This window comes from Neltuma alba, unplaced genomic scaffold (assembly GCF_004799145.2).
Source record: "Neltuma alba isolate B1F8T4 unplaced genomic scaffold, ASM479914v2 tig00011052_pilon, whole genome shotgun sequence".
NCBI lineage: Eukaryota > Viridiplantae > Streptophyta > Magnoliopsida > Fabales > Fabaceae > Neltuma > Neltuma alba.
In genome coordinates, this window is record NW_021635799.1 from 85,568 (window position 1) to 104,557 (window position 18,990).

At 33.7% G+C, this 18,990-nt stretch overlaps 3 protein-coding genes across 7 annotated transcripts; 2 read left to right on the forward strand and 1 right to left on the reverse strand.

Annotated features, from left to right (window-relative positions):
- Positions 1 to 1,391: 1,391 nt before the first annotated feature.
- On the forward strand, positions 1,392 to 18,268 carry LOC114760946 (uncharacterized). 3 transcript variants are annotated; one of them, XM_028950264.1, is made up of 3 exons: positions 1,392 to 1,405; positions 2,222 to 2,226; positions 17,712 to 18,268. In XM_028950264.1, exon 3 carries the CDS (start codon positions 17,720 to 17,722, stop codon positions 18,137 to 18,139), a length of 420 nt encoding a protein of 139 aa, XP_028806097.1. In that variant the 5' UTR covers positions 1,392 to 1,405; positions 2,222 to 2,226; positions 17,712 to 17,719; the 3' UTR covers positions 18,140 to 18,268. The 3 variants fall into 3 exon arrangements, with proteins under 3 accessions (XP_028806097.1, XP_028806095.1, XP_028806096.1); XM_028950262.1 differs by lacking the exons at positions 1,392 to 1,405; positions 2,222 to 2,226 and adding an exon at positions 15,524 to 15,598 and having other exon boundaries at positions 17,669 to 18,263; XM_028950263.1 differs by lacking the exons at positions 1,392 to 1,405; positions 2,222 to 2,226 and adding an exon at positions 15,530 to 15,594 and having other exon boundaries at positions 17,665 to 18,263.
- Positions 3,200 to 6,522, forward strand: LOC114760944 (uncharacterized). 3 transcript variants are annotated; one of them, XM_028950259.1, is made up of 5 exons: positions 3,200 to 3,635; positions 4,263 to 4,387; positions 5,354 to 5,445; positions 6,018 to 6,104; positions 6,189 to 6,522. In XM_028950259.1, exons 1-5 carry the CDS (start codon positions 3,265 to 3,267, stop codon positions 6,294 to 6,296), a joined length of 783 nt encoding a protein of 260 aa, XP_028806092.1. In that variant the 5' UTR covers positions 3,200 to 3,264; the 3' UTR covers positions 6,297 to 6,522. The 3 variants fall into 3 exon arrangements, with proteins under 3 accessions (XP_028806092.1, XP_028806093.1, XP_028806094.1); XM_028950260.1 differs by having other exon boundaries at positions 5,971 to 6,104; positions 6,189 to 6,326; XM_028950261.1 differs by lacking the exons at positions 5,354 to 5,445; positions 6,018 to 6,104; positions 6,189 to 6,522 and adding an exon at positions 4,475 to 5,341.
- On the reverse strand, positions 7,837 to 15,327 carry LOC114760942 (uncharacterized). Its single transcript, XM_028950257.1, has 18 exons — positions 15,114 to 15,327; positions 14,750 to 14,867; positions 14,476 to 14,663; positions 14,288 to 14,395; positions 13,144 to 13,208; positions 12,371 to 12,476; positions 11,778 to 11,861; positions 11,473 to 11,619; positions 11,263 to 11,391; positions 10,752 to 10,819; positions 10,315 to 10,348; positions 10,149 to 10,233; positions 9,520 to 9,587; positions 9,329 to 9,442; positions 8,837 to 8,872; positions 8,642 to 8,728; positions 8,290 to 8,381; positions 7,837 to 8,205 (listed from the first exon to the last, which is right to left on the reverse strand). Exons 1-18 carry the CDS (start codon positions 15,237 to 15,239, stop codon positions 8,109 to 8,111), a joined length of 1,752 nt encoding a protein of 583 aa, XP_028806090.1. The 5' UTR covers positions 15,240 to 15,327; the 3' UTR covers positions 7,837 to 8,108.
- Positions 18,269 to 18,990: the final 722 nt, after the last annotated feature.

Here is an 18,990-nt window from a genome sequence, read left to right on the forward strand (position 1 = left end):
CAATAAGCATTCCCTCTTGCAAGAAAATTAATTATGTGTAACAAATACACGTTGATTTCCTTATAATATGTTGCCTAATCATGTGTATTATAATTATTTCTTGATAAAAACCTCTTAACTTTAATATATGTGATCTGTAGAGATGTTTTAAGAAAAAAATTATAAATTAAAAAATGAAATAGATTGAGATTTTATATTTGGATAAATTGCAAAATTTCAACCGTCATGTATAAGTTTATAAATCTTAATTTACATTATAAGAGTTTATACAAAAATTTACAAATATTTATAGGTAAATTTACAAGCATACATATGCATTTTAACAATTAATAATATTAAAATAAGAATAAATTTATATGTGTGATTAGAGAATTTGAAATAATAGATATAATTACTTGACTTAAGTTTTGTCTTTTCGTTTTTAATTCAACATATTCATATTATCTTGCTTCCTTAATTCCTTGACTTTCTTTCTTTCTAGTCTTTTTCATGGAATAAAACAATAACAGAATTAATAGTATGCTTAGTTTCAAGTCGAGAAATACTAAAATTATAGTATTATGTTATTTTAAATAATACGTACGAAACTATGAATGGAAACTTATTTGTCTAGTTTTTGCATGTTTAGAGTTTATCTATAGTTCATTTCTTGTCTGTTTGTGCATGTGGGTTTTTTTCCCCTAAGCATATGCATTTTTTTATTGAAAATAATCATATTCGAAGTACTATTAGATACTAAATGTCAACATCTCTTCTAGTGAAAATTTAAATCATTTTATTAGGCCTAGCCTTATTGGTATGTGAATGTTGTTTTAATTATTTATAATGATGAAACTTCAATAATTTTCTACTGATTTTTATTTTTTTAGAGAACAGATTATTTATATTTGTGTGTACATCTTTATAAAATTAGATAGAGTTATGATTTAGAGTCAAATTTAAATTTGTTGGCAAAAAAAAAAAGAATCAAGTTTAAATTTAAATGTGAAATGTGAGCCTCCCTTTAGTTTGATTTGGAGATCATCTACAAAAGTTAACTACTTGGACCAAGCCCAAGAGGCTTTGAAGCCCTCTTTTTTTTGTTTTTTAAATAAAATATAAAATAGGAGAGGATGGTTCTCCACGCAATGGAATTTTTATATCTCACACACTTAGATTTTGCCATCTTCCTTCCACTAACACTGCCAATAAAATTCTTATGATTCTGGACCATCTGAAAATATGCTGAAATTTGTAATATTCAACTCCTTATGATGGAAAATTGAGATTTTCTTTAATATGGTATCTAAGCTTTTTGTTCTAACAATTCATGTTAATATAAGTTGAGGGATTTTTATCTCTCAAGTTATTGAGTTCAATTCTTAATTTTACTAATAGTGCAAGTCTAATTGGGCCTGTTCTTCAAGTAACTAATTTCTAGTTTTTAACTAGGGGTGTTTATAGAATCTAATTATCCAGTGTGCTCACACAAACCCACAAAAAAAAAAATGCATAGCCCATCCTAAGAAAATGGCTCAAAAAAATACTAGGCATGCTTGGGGCAGGCAAATTATATAAAAAGGGCCAGGCATCAGGCACGATGACATTTGGCCCTGCCTACAAAAATATATATAATTTTATTTATATATATTTTATTCGTCTCCCATTTACCTTATAAGTCAAACGCACTGCTGTATCACTGTTCAATGTTCACTATACTTATTTATTTTAAATGATTTTGATAATGAGATATCTTATCATTTACTGGGATTTGTGTGGCCGTTCTCTTTTTTAATGCAAGTATTATGACCATTGGCGATTTGTATATTGGTATATAAATAATTATATATCGTTTATTTTGAACATGGCTTCACCATAATGCCCATGGAAGCATAATTGAGTTATTTTGAAATTTAAAGTTTCTTTTGCTTCTTATTTTTCTAAAATTGCTGTCTCTATTTGGTTAAAACTAAAAGTTAATTAGGATAATTTAAAAATTTATTAAACCAAAACACAAAGATTTTTTTTTTTTAATGTAACTGATTCCATCCTCTTATGAACATTTGAGACTTATGAAAAAAATGACATTCATATTTTATTAAGAAATTTTAGAAACTAGTAAAATAACTAAGTTTAATAAAATATATAAATAACATTTTTTTTGTCATAGTCCACTCCTTTTAGCTACTACAAAATATAATTTAATAGCAAAGTAATTAGAAATAACTAAATTAAGGCCAAGTTGCTATTTTAATACTACCTCTGGTTCTTAACATAAGACTTCGTTTGACTTTTATTTTGATCTTAAATATAAGACCCCAATCCACTTTGTCTCTAATATTTATGCATTTTTCTTAGGATAGTACTTCTAATAATGATAGTTTTAGCTAATATACTTGATTAGCAAGAATATTTTAGAAAAGACAACACCTATTTATTACAAATAACTAGTTTAATTTGTTTTCTTAATCTTCTTGAATTAGTCAACTAGCTCTTCTAATTAGAACTAGAGATAGTATAAAGTTATATTAGATTACTTAGAGGGATATAAATAATTAGTTGATAGTTAATTAATATAATATATTGATTTGTTGGGTGTAGACACCTATTCTGCTCAGCCTACATTTTCATGGACAAGAGCAGGCAACATGCTACAATTCATTCTTTGGGCTAGGCATTAGGCAAGAATCTTACCCTACCCAATTCTGTCTATGTGCAATCCTATTCTCTACTATCGATAGAGGATGATTTTGGTCCACATAAAAGTGGAGAGAACTTTTATTTCATGGATATGATTAACTTTTTGCTTATAGATTGGTTGGCTGCAGTGATTAGAGTTTTACATTTAAAATTAAATTGAATTTGTATTATATTATTATATTGAGAATTAGAGGGTAGTATTTAGGATTGGTTAATATATATATATATATATATATATATATATTTGCCAACAGACCATCTAAGAAATATTAATTAGACTTTACTCCTTATGCCTCAAATGTTTTTGGTCAAATTTTGACTTTAAAAAATTGCAAATTTCTGATAAACATACGCGCACATATATTATTTGCGGACCCACATCCGGTGTCTGCAAGCAAGGATTGACCATACATATACGTATACGTATACATACATATACATCTCCCACACGCGCGCGTATTTTGCCAGAGTCTGGACCATATATATAGATATGTCTATATCGACCGACGTCGCTTGTAACGAACCGTTGAAAGAACTCGAGCGATCGGTGGTGTTTTGTTGGTGCGAAACCGGGAATTGTGGATAATGAGTTTTCTTGCGGGAAGGTTAGCAGGGAAGGAGGCAGCTTATTTTTTCCAGGAATCCAAACAAGCGGTGGGAAAATTAGTCCAGAAAAATCCTAACGCCAGCAAGAGTCTCGAGGCGGTCCCTTCTTCGTCTGCTGCGGAGCACGAAGGTCAACATCACGCCGACGTGCTTCCTGAGGTCCTCAGGCACTCCTTGCCCTCAAAGGTGTTCAGAGATGACACCGTTTTAAATTCCTCCTCCTCCTCCTTCAATCCCGCCAAATGGGTCCTTCCTTCCCAATCCAAAGCTGTCTCGTCTGTGTCTCCCGATGCTCTCAATCCTCTCAGAGCTTATCTCTCTCTCCCTCAAGTCACGTTTGGCCCCAGAAGGTTTTCTCTTTCTCTCATCTAGTGTGGTATGGGAATTGGGAATGATTTTGTAGTTCGTAATTAGAAATTCAGTTGCTTATTATTCAAGACTTTGATATAGATTCTGGATTTGTTTAGTGCTAAAAGCGAAATGCTGGTCAGTGATCCATTTTTTCTGGATTTCTTCTAAATTTGACTATTTGAAGTATGAACTTCCGATATAAATATACACAGCATGCATGGAGTCATTTAAATGGTGAATTCTCCAATTGGTGAGTTGATTTGCACACATTGTAACCTGATAGACACTATCAATTTCTCAAGAAATTGGGAGGATACATGTCCGTGCTCATTTACCTGCATAGCAATATCTTTGCTGTGATTTTGTTTTGCCCTGTTGGAGAAGGAATTTTGATAGCTGTTCATAGTTTGTCAGCATTTATGGTCATTTCTGTTCAACATGGGTAGACCAAAACTTGAAGTCTCTAACATTCTGTTTTCATAGCTTCGCTGACATATTGAATTTGTTGCCTTTAGTGCTTAACTCATTTTCTAGGCTCTTTGTTCTTCAAGTGGTGAGTGCTCCTTTTTGTTTTTGTTTTCCAATGAGAGCTGTTAATAATGTTTTTTGTAACCTAATGGTTGCAGATGGGAACTGCCTGAAATGTCGCACTCAGTCTCAGCCTCAACTGCTAATGAATTGCATCGAGATAGGCATACTACGCCTATTAATCCGGAGAAGATAAAAGCTGCAGCTGAAGGGCTTGCAAATGGTACATTTTGTTGTTCTCTGTGTCTTGTTATGTGGCAAAAGCTGTTATGGTTTTACCTATAGATGCTTTGTCCTTCTTGGCATTTAGATACAGGGAGGGACAATTCTTCACAATTGAGGCAGAAAAAGATGGAATCTTGGAATTCTATCTCTGAAGCCACAAGAAGGAAATGTTTACTCTTTTCAAACATAGGTTGCCTGATTCATTGCATCAAATAAACAGTGACATAATTTATGTATTGCTGGTGCTTTTATAGGGGTTTTGTAAGTTGTGATTGGGCTTAAGGTTTTTTATTTGCGTAGAGAAATTATGAATTAATACAAGTGTGTCTGTATGTGAATGGAATAAGTTGTAAGAGTCTCTGCCTCTGTGTTTCTTTTGTGAGCATGCATTTAGCTTGAAGTTTAGACTCTGGAATGCAATAACAGGATTAACAATAAAGTTAAAACAAGTAAACTGTTTTGCTTTAATCTTTTCAAAAGAAATAGGATGGAATGATTTCTGAGTGTGTAATAGGTATCAAAGATTCATGCTTGAAAGAATTGAATTTGATAAAACTTTCTTAAACAGAAAGTTCTATACTCCTGACTTGTGGCTTTGAAAACTGGTGCCAAAGAAAGCTCCACATTCTTGCTGGGAACCTTCTATAAAGTTCAATACCAATAAAGCGTTATAACCAAATAGTTGCTTTTCTGAAAAAGAACAATACCTCATATATTCTAAGTTTTCGTACATGAAGACAAACATATCTTGCAATTTTTATTTTTGTGAGAATGCATTGAAAAATTGCTTTATTTCAATGCCTTTTGGATTATTCTTTATTTTACTGTCTTAATTTTTCATCAACACTTATTTCAACTATGTTGTGCTTGCTGCACCATGCCAGTGGTGTTGAGTTTTCATTGGGGATATCCCTTGGAGGCCAATTTTTATAATGCTGCTTATGTTTCATTTTGGCTTTTCTAGTTGGAAAGGCATTTGCTGTTGCCACTGCAGTAGTATTTGGTGGAGCTACATTGGTATTTGGAATGGTAGCCTCCAAGTTAGATCTGAAAAACGTAAGTACAACTAAGTTATTTTTGTTATCAAAACTGGATTGATTGGCAACTTAGTGAAAAAGATGGTTTTGTTGGTCTAACATTTTGGGTGTATAGAAATGTCATTGGATTTCTTTCTTTCCTTTCCACTTCCAACTCCCAGAGGCATATAGCCTTAGGATTGTGCTTCTGAGCATCTGTATCTTTTCATTTTTTTGTTCTCCTTTCTCTTTTCCTTTGGGTATGGGAATTGATTATATTAAATACCCCTTCTTGTCCTACGCATAAGAGTTAGTCAAGGAATTTTTCATGGCTCTAAGTGTAAGACTTCAATCCTCTTTGTCAAATTTATAGTTTTCCTTTTTTCTAAACTCTCCCTATTGATTGCACATATTAAGGGGGTTTTCTAGAAGGAGGTATAGTTTTTAATGCCAATGATTAAAATGAGTACTTCGAAGAAACCAACACATTTTTTTTTTTTATATAAAACTAACTTAAGTAATTTTTTTTATTTCTGCGAATTAGTTATTTAGTTCCTGTATTTAGGATCGGAGGGAATACTTATTTACACAAAGCCTTAATCATTATGACAGCTTGATGACGTCAAAACTAAAGGAAAAGATGCAGTTGAGCCAACATTTGAGAATATCAGAGAGCAATTAACTCCCTTGAAAATTTGGGTAAGCTCAAAACCATATTTCTCTCAACCTATGTATGTTCGTTAATGGCATGAGCATGAGCATGGGTATTACTTGGGTATGCAGGCTGAGAATACGAGTAAGAAATGGCATTTGGAAAGAGAAGGAGATCTTAAACAGAAGCCAATCATAAAGGAACTGTCTAGAATGTTAGGTGCCAAAACTTCTGATTGACACCGTCTCTTTTTTCTTTCTTATATTTTTTGTTCTCTTGAAGATGTTGAAAATAGGAGATAGTAAAATGTATAGGTATCCTGGTTGGAGTGTGCCTCTGACTATTTTGTGTTGCAGTAAAATTTGAAGAATAAAGGTGAAAGTACAAACTAGAATATGTTGTAAAACTATGTCATTGCATGTGAGATAGTGTTGTTCGAATGATCAAATAATTCCTTTATACTTTCAGGCAGTGAAAATCCCCCCCCCCCCCAAAAAAAAAAGATGGCACTTTGAGAGGTACTCCCTCTGTTTCAAAATATTATTTTCTTGGCAAAAAGGTTTTGTTTCATTTTAAATGTCCTCTTTAGAAATTTAAAGCAATAGTTATTACTAGTTTTTACTGAAACTTTAGGGCTTGTTTGGTATAAGAGGAGGGGAGCGGGGTGGAAGAGGTAGGACGAATTTTGCTCCCCTCCCCATGTCTGGGTTGTTAAAGTTTTTAGGAAGGGGAACTTTCTAAGATTTTCCCTCTTCTCTCCTTATAACCCTCCCCTCCCAAATTGGGAGATTCGGAGGAAAAAAGATAATATTTTAGCTTACTTTGAGTCTTTGACTAATTTGCGTATAATTCTGATCTTATATCACGCGAGGAGGGGATGGTAATTGTTATATACTTATGAGATCATATATCAGATCACAAAAAATTTTCTCCCCTTTCTTGTCCTTTTATCAATCCAAATAAGATAATATTAAAATTCCTTTTCTTTCTTCTCTTTCCTTCCTTTTCATCAAAATCTCTTTCCTTTTCTCCGCTCTTTTGAGCCAAAAATACCCCTTATTTACTCAAGCAGATTTAATTTTTTTGACGCGAGTAAATTTGATTATGTAATTATTCAAATTTTAATGTATTAATTAATTGTGTTATTGATGATATCCAAGATAAGATATATTCCTGGGCAGATTTAGAAAAAGCATTTTAAAAGTCTTTCTTTTTCCCTAAACACAACTATTATTTTATTGGAGATAATTTTGTTTGAGACATTATTGAGTACTAAATGTAAATACCTTTCCTTGCAAAAATTCCAACCTTTCAACGTCTTTTGAATCATAGTAATTGACACTTTATTATACAAGAGATGCTTGATTTTTTATCTATATATCAATATATATATGTATATGTAAAATAAAATTTAGAGCAACTTGTATTATTTGTAAACTATAATTAATTTAACTCATTTATTAAACTTCATGTATATGTAGTGCATGACAAAACGTCTAGCTATAATTTTAATTATTATTATGTATAAACGAATTCCCCTTAAAATTTGACGAGAATAATGTCAAGAATAACATTGATTTCTTTTATTAATGACTTATATTATGTTGAAAATAAGTTTTAAAGCTTTTCTTTCAAATTTTGTATATTTATATATTTATAAAAAAAATTAAATTAGAATAAACTATTTTTATAATGGTTAAATATGTATTAACTATTTTCATTAAAGAAAACGACAATGTAGATTTTCTAAATAAAGAAGAGATTAGTGTACTATGATAGTATCTCAAGGACCAGAGCAGAGTAAAATTTATTTACTCTAAAAATTAAGAATGGCATGTAAAATTACAAACAAAAATTATCACTCTAATACAAAGCAACGTATCCTTGTCAAGAAAATTGAGAAACATCTCTGAAAGACTGAAGTTTTTCAATGATTTTCAGTTCTGTCACTTCCAATGAATGAAAATAAAATAAAATTTAAAACAAAGAAGTGCCAAACTGCATCATCCCTATCTTCTGTTGAAATATGAATCATCCTTAAAAGAAGCCAGCTAGAGCTTGTAGTCAAGTCCAGCTCCATATTTCCAAGACTCAAGATTCCTCTTCCACTTGAATCTCATCTTGGAAGGTAGTGATTTTAAGAATGGCCTTGCAATACATACAACATATAAGAGTGATGGAGATTATACAGTAAGTAGAAAGATTAACTTGTTGAATGCCTAAAACAATTACCTCACAATAGGGCTGGCATAAGTAGAGAGAAAAGTGTAATAGCCAAGCATAAAAAAATGTCTGGACCAGTCAAGAAGCACAGGAATACCAACCTGAAACAAGACATCAAATTTAACTTGCATGCAAATGAGAATTATTTTCCTTATGCAACTTTCACTATATTATTAGCAGCTTTTGTTGTTGCTAACTCAAGTGTAGTTTCTAGTTGTCTGACGCTAGGTTTTCTCATAAAAGGACTAAAAGGAGGCTTTTCACTGTTCACTTTTGCAGAAGCTGCCCACTTAAGACGTGTTCCCAAACAAATCCCGAGAAAAGAAAGAGAAAATAACTAACAAGTAAACTCATGAATTACCTGCTTGAATATTGATGGGAGTATTTGAGGCCTAGTTAACATGACCAGGCCTAAGGTCTTTGAAAGAGGACCAAACTGTACAACATCCTGTAATAGTGTCAATGAGTTTAATCATTCAGGAAGAATATATTACCAACCCAATGATATGATAGAACACATCCACAAAAAACAGCAATTCAAAAAAGAATCATCAACCTGTAGAAACGGTCGTAGCACTGGATCTCCAAGCCTCTGAAAAGGTTGTCAAAAAGATGAGCTTTAATCATGGGGAAGAAAATACAAGTCTGTAAATCACTGTTTTAATCCTTCTATGGTTTAGCTTTGCTCCCCTTTGAAAGAGTAATGTTACATAAAAGCCCAAAATGAGATAGCCTTAAAAAAGAAAACATTTTGTGGTATTTTTCACATGAACAATTTCATTGATGAATATCTCTATTTCACTTTGTTACATAGATTATGTGGACAATTACAATTCAAAATTTTAACTCCATTCAAGTTGTAGCCTTCAAAAACTATGAAAATGTTTGAGGTACGCATATCACATTCTAGCATTGGAAACGAACTATGTCTCTCAAAGACAAAAAATCTCACACGACAGTTAAAGAGTAATGGAACTAACCATAGGAGAATCATGAGACACTTCAAACCATATGAACTAAACTATAATATTTAAAGGGGCAAGCCCACCTGCATACAGTCGAAATTGGCGTAAAGTAGTTCATTAATAAAATCTGGGGAAACATTGGACGGCTGCTTTGCTGACATTGCTCTTTGAAACAGCCATGAAGCACTCAAGTTTGGCTGAATTACCCAAAAGCTAGTCAGGTTTCATATATAGTTGCTGAATGATTATGACCATTCATAGAGCAGCAAAGTACCATGTATGGGTTCAGCAGAGACAAGTTGTGTGAGTCAAGATAGTCACCACCGATTGCTTCATATATTCCTTCATTATAGCAAAGTAAAGAGGTAATTAGATAATCTCAATGGTTAAGGCTCAACCAACCATTTGGTCCTTACATTTTTAGAACTATTTAGCTTTTATCACTTAAAATTAGTGACTTCATGAGTTAGTTTCTGAAAATGGCAAAATCATATTTTAGTCTTCTTGGGATTTTTGGTACTCTTCATTGAAAAATTAAAATGCAATGAGTTTGTTTTATAGATATATTTTTTGGAAATTAAGGTGGTTTGGACGGGCCAATAAAGATGCTAGTGAGAAGCGTTGAGTAGATGGTTTTTAGCCTTATGGAGAGATATAGAGGAGACCAAAAACGATATTCAAGGAAGTTATTGAATAGGATCTCTTGGTGCAATCCATGTGGTTGATATTAGTGGGATGACACTCATGAATTTTTTCACACTAAAACTGAATACTATTTTATTGTAAGAGTTTATAGGCACTAGTTTAAATAATGTAGAGAAAAGGAGAGGCAGACAGTTCCATCAAGCATAAAAAAATTAACAAGTGAAAAGTTTCACTTTCAAGATGCAGCAAAGTTCGTACCTTCTGACAATCTACCAAGGTGCCTCGTCAGGCTACCAAAACCACCAAATGATACAGGTGACTGTATGCCACTAGCGTCACCAAACTACATAAATGAAGTTTCATTGCTTATATTAACTGGTGGCTCTCGATGATTGGATTTTGAAGTTAAAAAAATATTATTTACCTGTAGAACCCTATCAAAAGCAGCTGGTAACGGACTGTCAAGTTGCTCCACATCACCAAAGAGGATTAGGTTTCATGAAAAAGATGTACCAAAATGGAGAATGGTATCAGGTATATTAATGGAAAAGATATCAATGTGAAAGAGTATTACTTCATAAGAGTAACAAAGAAAAAAAGAAAAGTATGGATGAGAAAATTGATGCATATTAATGAAAAAATATCAATGTATAAGAGTGTTACTTTATAAGCAACAAATAACAAAAAATGTTGGCACGAAAGGGGGGGGGGGACATTAATACAAACAACAGTTGGCTGCATTGTTTTACCATGTGTTCGAAATTAACCAAAAAACTTTAAGCAGAACGGAAACAAATAACATCTATAATGATGACAACTTATGGATACTTGTACAATAATTGATCTGGTACATTTCACTACCTGTTGCGGTATGTTGGAAAGATGCCATAAATGACTCTCAGTATCTCCAAATTGTCAAGAGAAACACCCTATCACGTAAAAATTGCATATTACGATCTATTGTTTTTTTATAAGTATTGTGGTGTGCAAGACTGAAAAGAAATCTTGAAGGCTATAAGGTAAAGGGCTAAATAATGGTTTTATGACTGACATTACCCATATTCTAGTTCGGTTGCTTAGAATAGGAATTGCAGATTTATATGTTGATTGAGAAAAAAATATTGTTACTTCTTTCATTTAATAGCTAGCTTTATACACAAGCTTGTGATGGTGCAGATTAATGACCAAAATATGGTTCTTTCTATTCCACTGTAAGGGATTCTATGAATTAAACGAGTTGGACGACTTCAAATATTGCTCTAGTTGTCAACCACACAAAACATACTACTAGAGACGATATTACGGTTCCCTTGAAATAGATAGGCAACTGCCCCAAAAGACAAAAGCAATGATGGCATATCAGAAAGGTAACCTGATATTCTGGCATTAAATCCCAGTACTCTTCTAGCAATTCTTCAATTTTGGGGGCTTTATGCTGGGGTTCCACATAAGTGAACATGTAAGTAGTACGATCCATGGGACCTGAGCCAGCTGGAAATGCCTGTGAACTTTTCAGAGGAAGATCATTCTAAATAATCACATAATGATAATATAATTTTAATATAACGTTATAAAAAATTACCTCCCAGAAAAATTGTGCTTTGGAATTTCCTACTGATTTTACTGATGAACTGCTGTATATGACATCACTAGTTGAATTATTCTTAAAGCCACGTGCACAGGTTCCAACGACAAGGCAAACACCATCAGGCTTCCTCCCACCTCTTATCTGTAAAATTATTGTACAGGACACTGGAGAGGATATTCAGGCCAAATTTTTAACATGTAACAGTAATTTCATTTTTCCTTGAATTATGTTTGTGCACAAATTAAACTTATGGGTTTACATTAATTCCATATTTTCAGTGCATCAACTAAGATCATCACCTGTTTTACAACAGGGGAAAAGTTCCCCATTGCATCAATTATAAGACGAGATGACAATGTTCTGCCCCCAGAAAGTTTTAGGACCTGAAAGGAAAATTATACAACCATTCAATTCACATTTGGATATTGTTGTGCAATAGTAATACTGGTTTTTATCCCTCTCAGCATTTCTGTCACAGCAAAGAATTAGAGCTCAATTGGCTAATCCAGGACAAACTTATCTCTTCCAATGATGAAAACCCTAATAATAAAATTGTGAGATAGATAATGCAGGCCATGCAGGTCTTGATGTGTTTTAACAGAGTTTATAAACAAATGACGAAGGAAAGCCCATATGTCCAAAACATTTATCTGCCATTTATTTTTCAAAGGATATAACTGTGTTTTATGGATACTCTTTGGTGCTCTAAACATGGTCTTTGTAAGGGAATAACTATTTCTTGACATGCAAAGAGATTGTGCAGCTCTTCAACATTTTTTCCCCTTCTTAGTACAATTTTTTACTGTAAGCTAAAATCATTGGAAGGATCTATAGAGCATTGAAGTTTATATTGCATTAGAATAAGTAGACATAGAAGTTAAAGTAAACTCACCGCAGCATCTTCATATACATTAATGGTGGATACACCAACACCTTCATAGATGACTCCACCAAGTGAGACAAATCGTTTTTTTACAATTTCTATGAGTTTTACAGGTCTGCAATGGCATGAAAGAAAAGCACTAAGATAAAATAGCAAAGGGAAATCTAGATCGTCACCACAACAAAATGAATTTTCTAATAGAATTATTCTTATTGTCAATTGTAGGCAGTAGGTGAAAGTAAAATGCTTGCATGGAAGAAGCCTAGATAGAATTTTGGATTCTTGTTTCATGTCTTGTAATGAGATATGATATATGTGCTATCATGGTAAGGACTTCGGCTCCAACAATAATAAACCCTTTTTATATAGTAAAGCAAAACACTCAAGATACCAATCTCACATGACATCATTAATACGGGGGCTTATAGAAGTATCATGGAAGAAACAGGGCACAACGTCTACATCATATTCATTTAAAATGCGTTTGGATAGATGGATTTGGATTTAAATTTTAAATATAGAAGTCTAATAATGGATTTGGCCCAAATCCAAATCCAAGTACCCCCAATCCAAACACAACATTAGGGGATTTTTTTAATAAATTTTTCGGCTTTTTTTTTTCCCTTGGAGAAATTTTTGAATGTGCCGAACGGGAAACTACTAAAGCATAAACTTGGACCCTTTCAGGCATCAAAGTATTTATTCATAACTGAAATCCATGATGACACTTTTTCTTTCTTTGTTGGGATATAAAATGGTAGTACGTGGGAAGAGAGACTCACGAGACACCAAGATTAAGAATGTCCTCAACCCAGATATCACCTTTTCCTTGAAATCCACACCTATTCTGCAGAATCCATGAAATTCCAGATAATAAGTGAAAAAAGAAAGCAGAAAGAAAAACTTTGAAGAGTAAGTCGCATAAATCCTGATGTAGTCACAAAGAAGAGATATATGGAGGGAAATGTCAGTTTAGTTATGCTTCTGGAGAGTTAGATTTTTGGGAGGAAAATCTTGGTGATTTTATGCTCTTTAAGACAAATGACAGTGAAGCAAGACTTTCAGAAAAACTTTCAAGCAACAACTTTAATTGATAACGTTTGCAGCATTGTCTTTTTCAACATGAAGTTGGGGTGATTCTAACATCAGAAATATAAGAAATAAATTTTAAACAGAAAAATATTCTTAGTCCTCGGTATCACAAACACTAATCTCATGCTTATGCTCCACAATCAGTTGGTCCAATCATTCATTACAAATAAAATGCTATAAGAACATAATTTCAATGGATATAAAGGTCTCATAATGAAGCCATGGCGGAATCTCTTCCATAAATGCCCGGAGAATAAAAACTGAAAAAGTTACTTATTTCATAAGTTTTCCTTTTATTTCAATTACACACGTACAACCTACCTTCCCCAAAGGGAAGAGAACTCACACACCCTCCAACAACGACTGGTACGCGCAATCTCACCCATTCGAAGGTGCATCTAGTACCACTAAGCCATCAAGCCTTTGGTAATAGAGGAAAAGTCACAACATATAACAATCATAGAAATATAATAATCGTGTCTAGCTCATTGTTCTTGTTACTGATTTCATAAGTAATAACAGATGAAAAGAGAGTGCATAACAATCATAGAAATATCATAAGCATGGCTAACTCATTCTTCTTTACTCTTTTAAGCAAAAACAAATTTCATCTTTTGACTATTTTGCACAAAAAATAGACCAAGTTGGAATTCTATTGTTGAAGTTCGTGACCTACCATTTATGATGTCAAGAGAATTTCAATCTGTGTTATGTGAGACTATGGAAATACATGTCTAAGTGATTTCAAGACATTTGCTACTGGATAAAATTTATCCAAGGTGATTCTTCCTAAATTTATAAATACCACAAAAGAGAAAAAGTGCAGGAATTTACAGGGTTGAATTTAACCGCCGTGGCTCTTTCAATGTCATCTTGTTCCAGGACTCCAACTTCGACAAGTTCTGAAAGCTCCTTTCTTGATATGTTCCATTCTTGTTCTCTCTAATAATCAAACAATGGAGAGACAACTAGAAATCAATTGATCAACGAATTTCTCAGCAATAGGATAAATTTCGGCATACCCCTTTTAGCACATTCCTTTCAACAATGGCAACTCGAAGACCTCGGGCACTCAAGGCTGTGGCAATGAAGATTCCCAGAGTACCTCCACACACTAACACATCGTATGAGCCTTCTTCTTTGCCAGCCAGATCAGATGACTGAAACATACTCGGAATTGTAGATACAACTTTCTGTGGTTCTTGCACAACTATAATACAGATTTGAAGATTACGAAACATCCAAAGAATCCTTTAATCATAAGAATAATTGAAATTTAAGTGAAACTCTGAGAACCTGATTGAGCCGAACATATGCCAGACCATAGCTGGTCTAATCTTTTCAAGGCTTCATAAGAGTAAGCTCCTCCAGCACCACCAACTTCCCCACTCACTGCAACACTCTCCATTATCCTCTGAAATTAACCCAAAAAAAAAAAATGATTGAAAAAACACATTGTCTTCTCATCATTTTTACATTGTACATGCACCATAAAATGCAATTTGAAATTCTAAAGCACCCTTCTTGCACAGTCAAATAAAACAGAGCTAATAAAAATTCACTTTAAGTGTATGCATCCTTACAACCTGCAGTCGCAACATTTTGAGCAAACTGTATTAAGATATTGGGAAAAAAAAGAAAAAAGAAAAAAAGAAAAAACCTGAGTTCTGGAGGGAACTGCCTGTGCTCTCCAACGCTGAGACCTTCTGCCATTTTTCTGTACCAAAGAACTCGCGGCGGCAAACTGTGATACGCCATCGATAGGGTGAAGATGAAGCAATATCATATCCCAAATCTCTCTGTTTTTCTTATTAATATAGAAAGTGAGAGTAATCGAAGTAAAGCGATTTGCTCTCAATTTCTTTCTCTTGGTTTTTATCTACCACAGCTATATATCTTTTCAGGCAAGAAAATTGCGCACCTGAAGCGGACACGTTTAACGGCTAAAAACTGTCTAAAAATTTCCTCCTTTAAAGATAAAAAAGAAAAGTGACCGGTAGTTCCAGTTTCCAGTGGACTATTATATAACGGGGATGTGTTTTCTTTCCAACCGGATAAACCTCGCACTCACTCTCTTCACTGTTGAGGGTTCAGCACTTGCTCGTCATTCTCGAGTTTTCTTCATTCTCTGAGCATTTCACCGACGTAAAGACGCAAACTTTGTATCGTTTTTCTGCGTTATTTTTCTCCTTATTATGTTTTTCATTGCTCTTCCCATGCGTTTTGTTTGTTTGTTTGTTTTGGGGTATTAATTTTCTTGGGTGCTTCATGGTGAATAAGGCATCAATGGAAGCATTGAATTATTCTGCTACTTATTTCTGGGCTACCAATTACTTTGTCAGAATATGCTTTTAGACGTTTCATCATCGTTTCGTCTTGGTGCTCTTACTCAAGTTTGGTGCTTTATTGGGTCCTCTCAAGTTATTAAACTTTAAAATAATCTTCCATCTTGTTTTCCGTTGGCTGAAAATTTAGATGCAATGTGCTATAGGACCTTCTCAAGTGTCTTCTTTCTTTAATTATTTTCTGAAATAATCTTTGCTGACATAAATCTGAATAAGCTCCGGGTGAAGATGAAGTTGGGAAAATTTCACTGCTCAAAAGCAGTGAACAAGTGGTTAGTTCATGTTGTTTGATTAAGAATGGCGTTTAGATAAGAGTCTCTCTATGGGCTATCCCTTGGTAGTATTAAGAAAACTAGGTAGCCAATAATGGTGACGAGAGTCCTAGCATAGCAATTTTCCCCTCAGAGTTAACTCAATGTTATGGTATAGTCATTTATGTAATCTTTTCGGCAATTAAAATTGAAGGATTTATTCATGTGATTTAGTGAAACAGATTATGATAAATTGACATGATGTCAGAGTTTCTATCATTAGACCAAGCAGTTGAAGATTTGATTTTCGCTGCTTCACAATACTGTTATAAAGTATCAACACAAGGTGTGTGGAGCTAGTATTTTGTTCAAGTCCAAAACGTTTTTGCTTGGAGGGGCATGCATGCTCTCTCTCTCTCTCTCTCTCTGTGTCAATTCATTGCAAATTGAATTTGGTTAGGGTACGTATTAGCCTTGCCCATACCACTTGTAGAACCTTTCAGTGGGTGTCCTTTATGGTGGTTGCAACTGAGGGGTTTTGCCTTTCAAAGATCTGTCCAAAACAACTCTATCTTATGCTCGCACTTACTTTTGACCTGTCAATTAACGAAATATTTGTATCAAAACAAACTCCAAGACAGGTCATTTGTGCCCTGTGTTTTCCTCTTGGCCTCAGAACATGCTAGATTTTAGCCTCTTTTATGTTATGGTTGAATCTGTTTATACCCATTTTAGACTTGCCAAAGCTGCAGGAGCTCTCTCTTTGAAAAATAAATGGTTCCTTTCTTACCAGATTGATAAGAGATTTTAGAAAAAGAAGCATGTTTTACTTCCATACTCAGCAGTGTTCCTTCTCATGTGTATTATTTAACTGGAATAGAAATTCATTCTACCTGCCATAGCAAGTTGAATAAGATTTTAATATCTGATATTTTCAATTCCTTTGAACCTGCCAATCAAATATTACCCTCGTCAAAACAAACAGTCGAGGATAGAAGGTGTTCCGTGCCTTCCCCCCCCCCCCCCTACCATTGGTGAGTATAGATTCTCTTCATTTAATGTCGAGAATGACTCATTTCAAGGGAAATCTTTGTTATTTGCAATTGAGTTAGATGATCAAGATTTCTTTTTTCATTAAAGAATACAAGTTATTCTTAATAGATGTAGGCTGTCTAGATGTCAACTCTCATTCTCCTGTCCAAAATCGAGAGGACGCTTAGGCAGTCTCTTATGATGTATTAGCTTCAATTTTCTTTCATGTTATTGTTGAATCTGTTTACACTGGCTAGTACCAACAGCTATTTCTTGGAGCATTACATGGTTCCTGTCATGTCTGATAGACCAAAGCATATAGAAAAAAGAAGCTTAATAACTCATATTCAATAGTGTTCCCTCTTGTGTGTATAATTAACTGTAACAGTAATTCATGATTTTATACTCTGACCGAATGCTTCTGTTTTTGTTGTCATTGAGGATCCGAAGTCCAAATTGTACTTTCTTACATTAAATTTCATGAAAAGTTTCGCTAGAAGCTTTTAAATGAAAATGTTCCCTGGTATCAAATCAAAAGTTTGGCAATTTAGTATGGCTAAATTCATTCTCTGTTGATCTTATTCCAGATTTGAGCTGTTTAGCAAGTGAAGAACAGGCCTCTATACTCTAAAACAGACATGGCAAGTGTGTTCACAAATCCAACCTCAACTTATTTTCCCGTGAATAGAAAGACAGGTAACTGTGGCATCAAAAGATGTCACATAAAAGCCACCTTGAGAGTGGAGAAGCCATTGGAGGAACTGTACAAAGTGAGGGTGGAAAGGAACGTGTCTGCTGAGAGACTTGCAGAGCTTGGAGTATCCAGATGGTCAGTGTGGAAGACAGGCAAGTGTCGGTTGCCATGGGACTGGCAGGTGGACCAATTGGTGTACATAGAAGAAGGGGAAGTTAGGGTTGTGCCTGAAGGGAGCAAGAAGTTTATGCAGTTTAAGGCAGGTGACCTTGTTAGGTACCCCAAATGGTTTGAGGCCGACCTCTGGTTCAATGGTCCATACCAAGAACGCTATAGTTTTCGAGCTTATGGTGATGATTTTTGAATTTTTTTTAATGAAACCTGAAAAATGGAAAGGCCCTCAAATATTTGTAGTCTATTATAACATTGACTGTGCAATATGAAATTTTCTATTCATAAACCTAGTGGAACTTTGATTGCGGCAAGAATCCAATCAATGTCTACTAATTAGGCTGATATATTTAATTAGTAAGTAGGGTTTTGGTTTTTCTTATAAACAAAATTTTTCAGTCCATACGGATTACATTTCAAGCTCCTGCTTTCCTTTTGTTGCAGAGTATATGTTAGGAGGTATTTGGTTTTTTCTGAAAGTGTTTTTTAAAAATATTTTCACATAAGTAGAGGTAAAATTCTTCTCATATATCGTAAAACTATTTTTAAAAATTATAGTTTTGTTTTCATCCAAAATGATTAAAATCCTTACCATTTTCATTTTTGTCGCAGTTAATTTTTGTTGATCATTGGCCTTTCTTATTTTTTTTCCCATCTCATAACGCCTTTTTTCCCTTGATAAAAAGATTAGTTATACAAAACAAGAGAATTATACAACTAAAATTCATATTAAAGGGATTGGGAAAAGGGGAATGAGTAAAACATCATAACTCCTTTCAATCAAAATACAATATGTATGACATTATTCCAAGTGTCCTCATCTTTCAAGTTGAGTGCTTTCTTTGCTACTTTTTTTTATAAAATCTCATTCTCCTAAACTTGTATGACTTTGATGGTTAGAATTTATACTATATGTGCATATACTTCTCTAGTTCTAAATATAAGAATGATTTTACAAAAAAAAGTTTTATATTTAAAACCGAAAGAGTACTCCTTAAAACCAAGATAATTTAAAAGTAATAGGAATTAGCCCTGAAACTTATT

Coding starts and splice junctions, on each gene's coding strand:
- LOC114760944 (XM_028950259.1), top strand. CDS start 3,265: ATGAGTTTTCTTGCGGGAAGGTTAGCAGGGAAGGAGGCAGCTTATTTT. Junction 5,446..6,017: donor CCAAGTTAGATCTGAAAAAC/GTAAGTACAACT, acceptor TCATTATGACAG/CTTGATGACGTCAAAACTAA. Junction 6,105..6,188: donor TAACTCCCTTGAAAATTTGG/GTAAGCTCAAAA, acceptor TTGGGTATGCAG/GCTGAGAATACGAGTAAGAA.
- LOC114760942 (XM_028950257.1), bottom strand. CDS start 15,239: ATGATATTGCTTCATCTTCACCCTATCGATGGCGTATCACAGTTTGCC. Junction 14,868..15,113: donor CAGTTCCCTCCAGAACTCAG/GTTTTTTCTTTT, acceptor GGTTAATTTCAG/AGGATAATGGAGAGTGTTGC. Junction 10,234..10,314: donor CTTTTGATAGGGTTCTACAG/GTAAATAATATT, acceptor TCATTTATGTAG/TTTGGTGACGCTAGTGGCAT.
- LOC114760946 (XM_028950264.1), top strand. CDS start 17,720: ATGGCAAGTGTGTTCACAAATCCAACCTCAACTTATTTTCCCGTGAAT.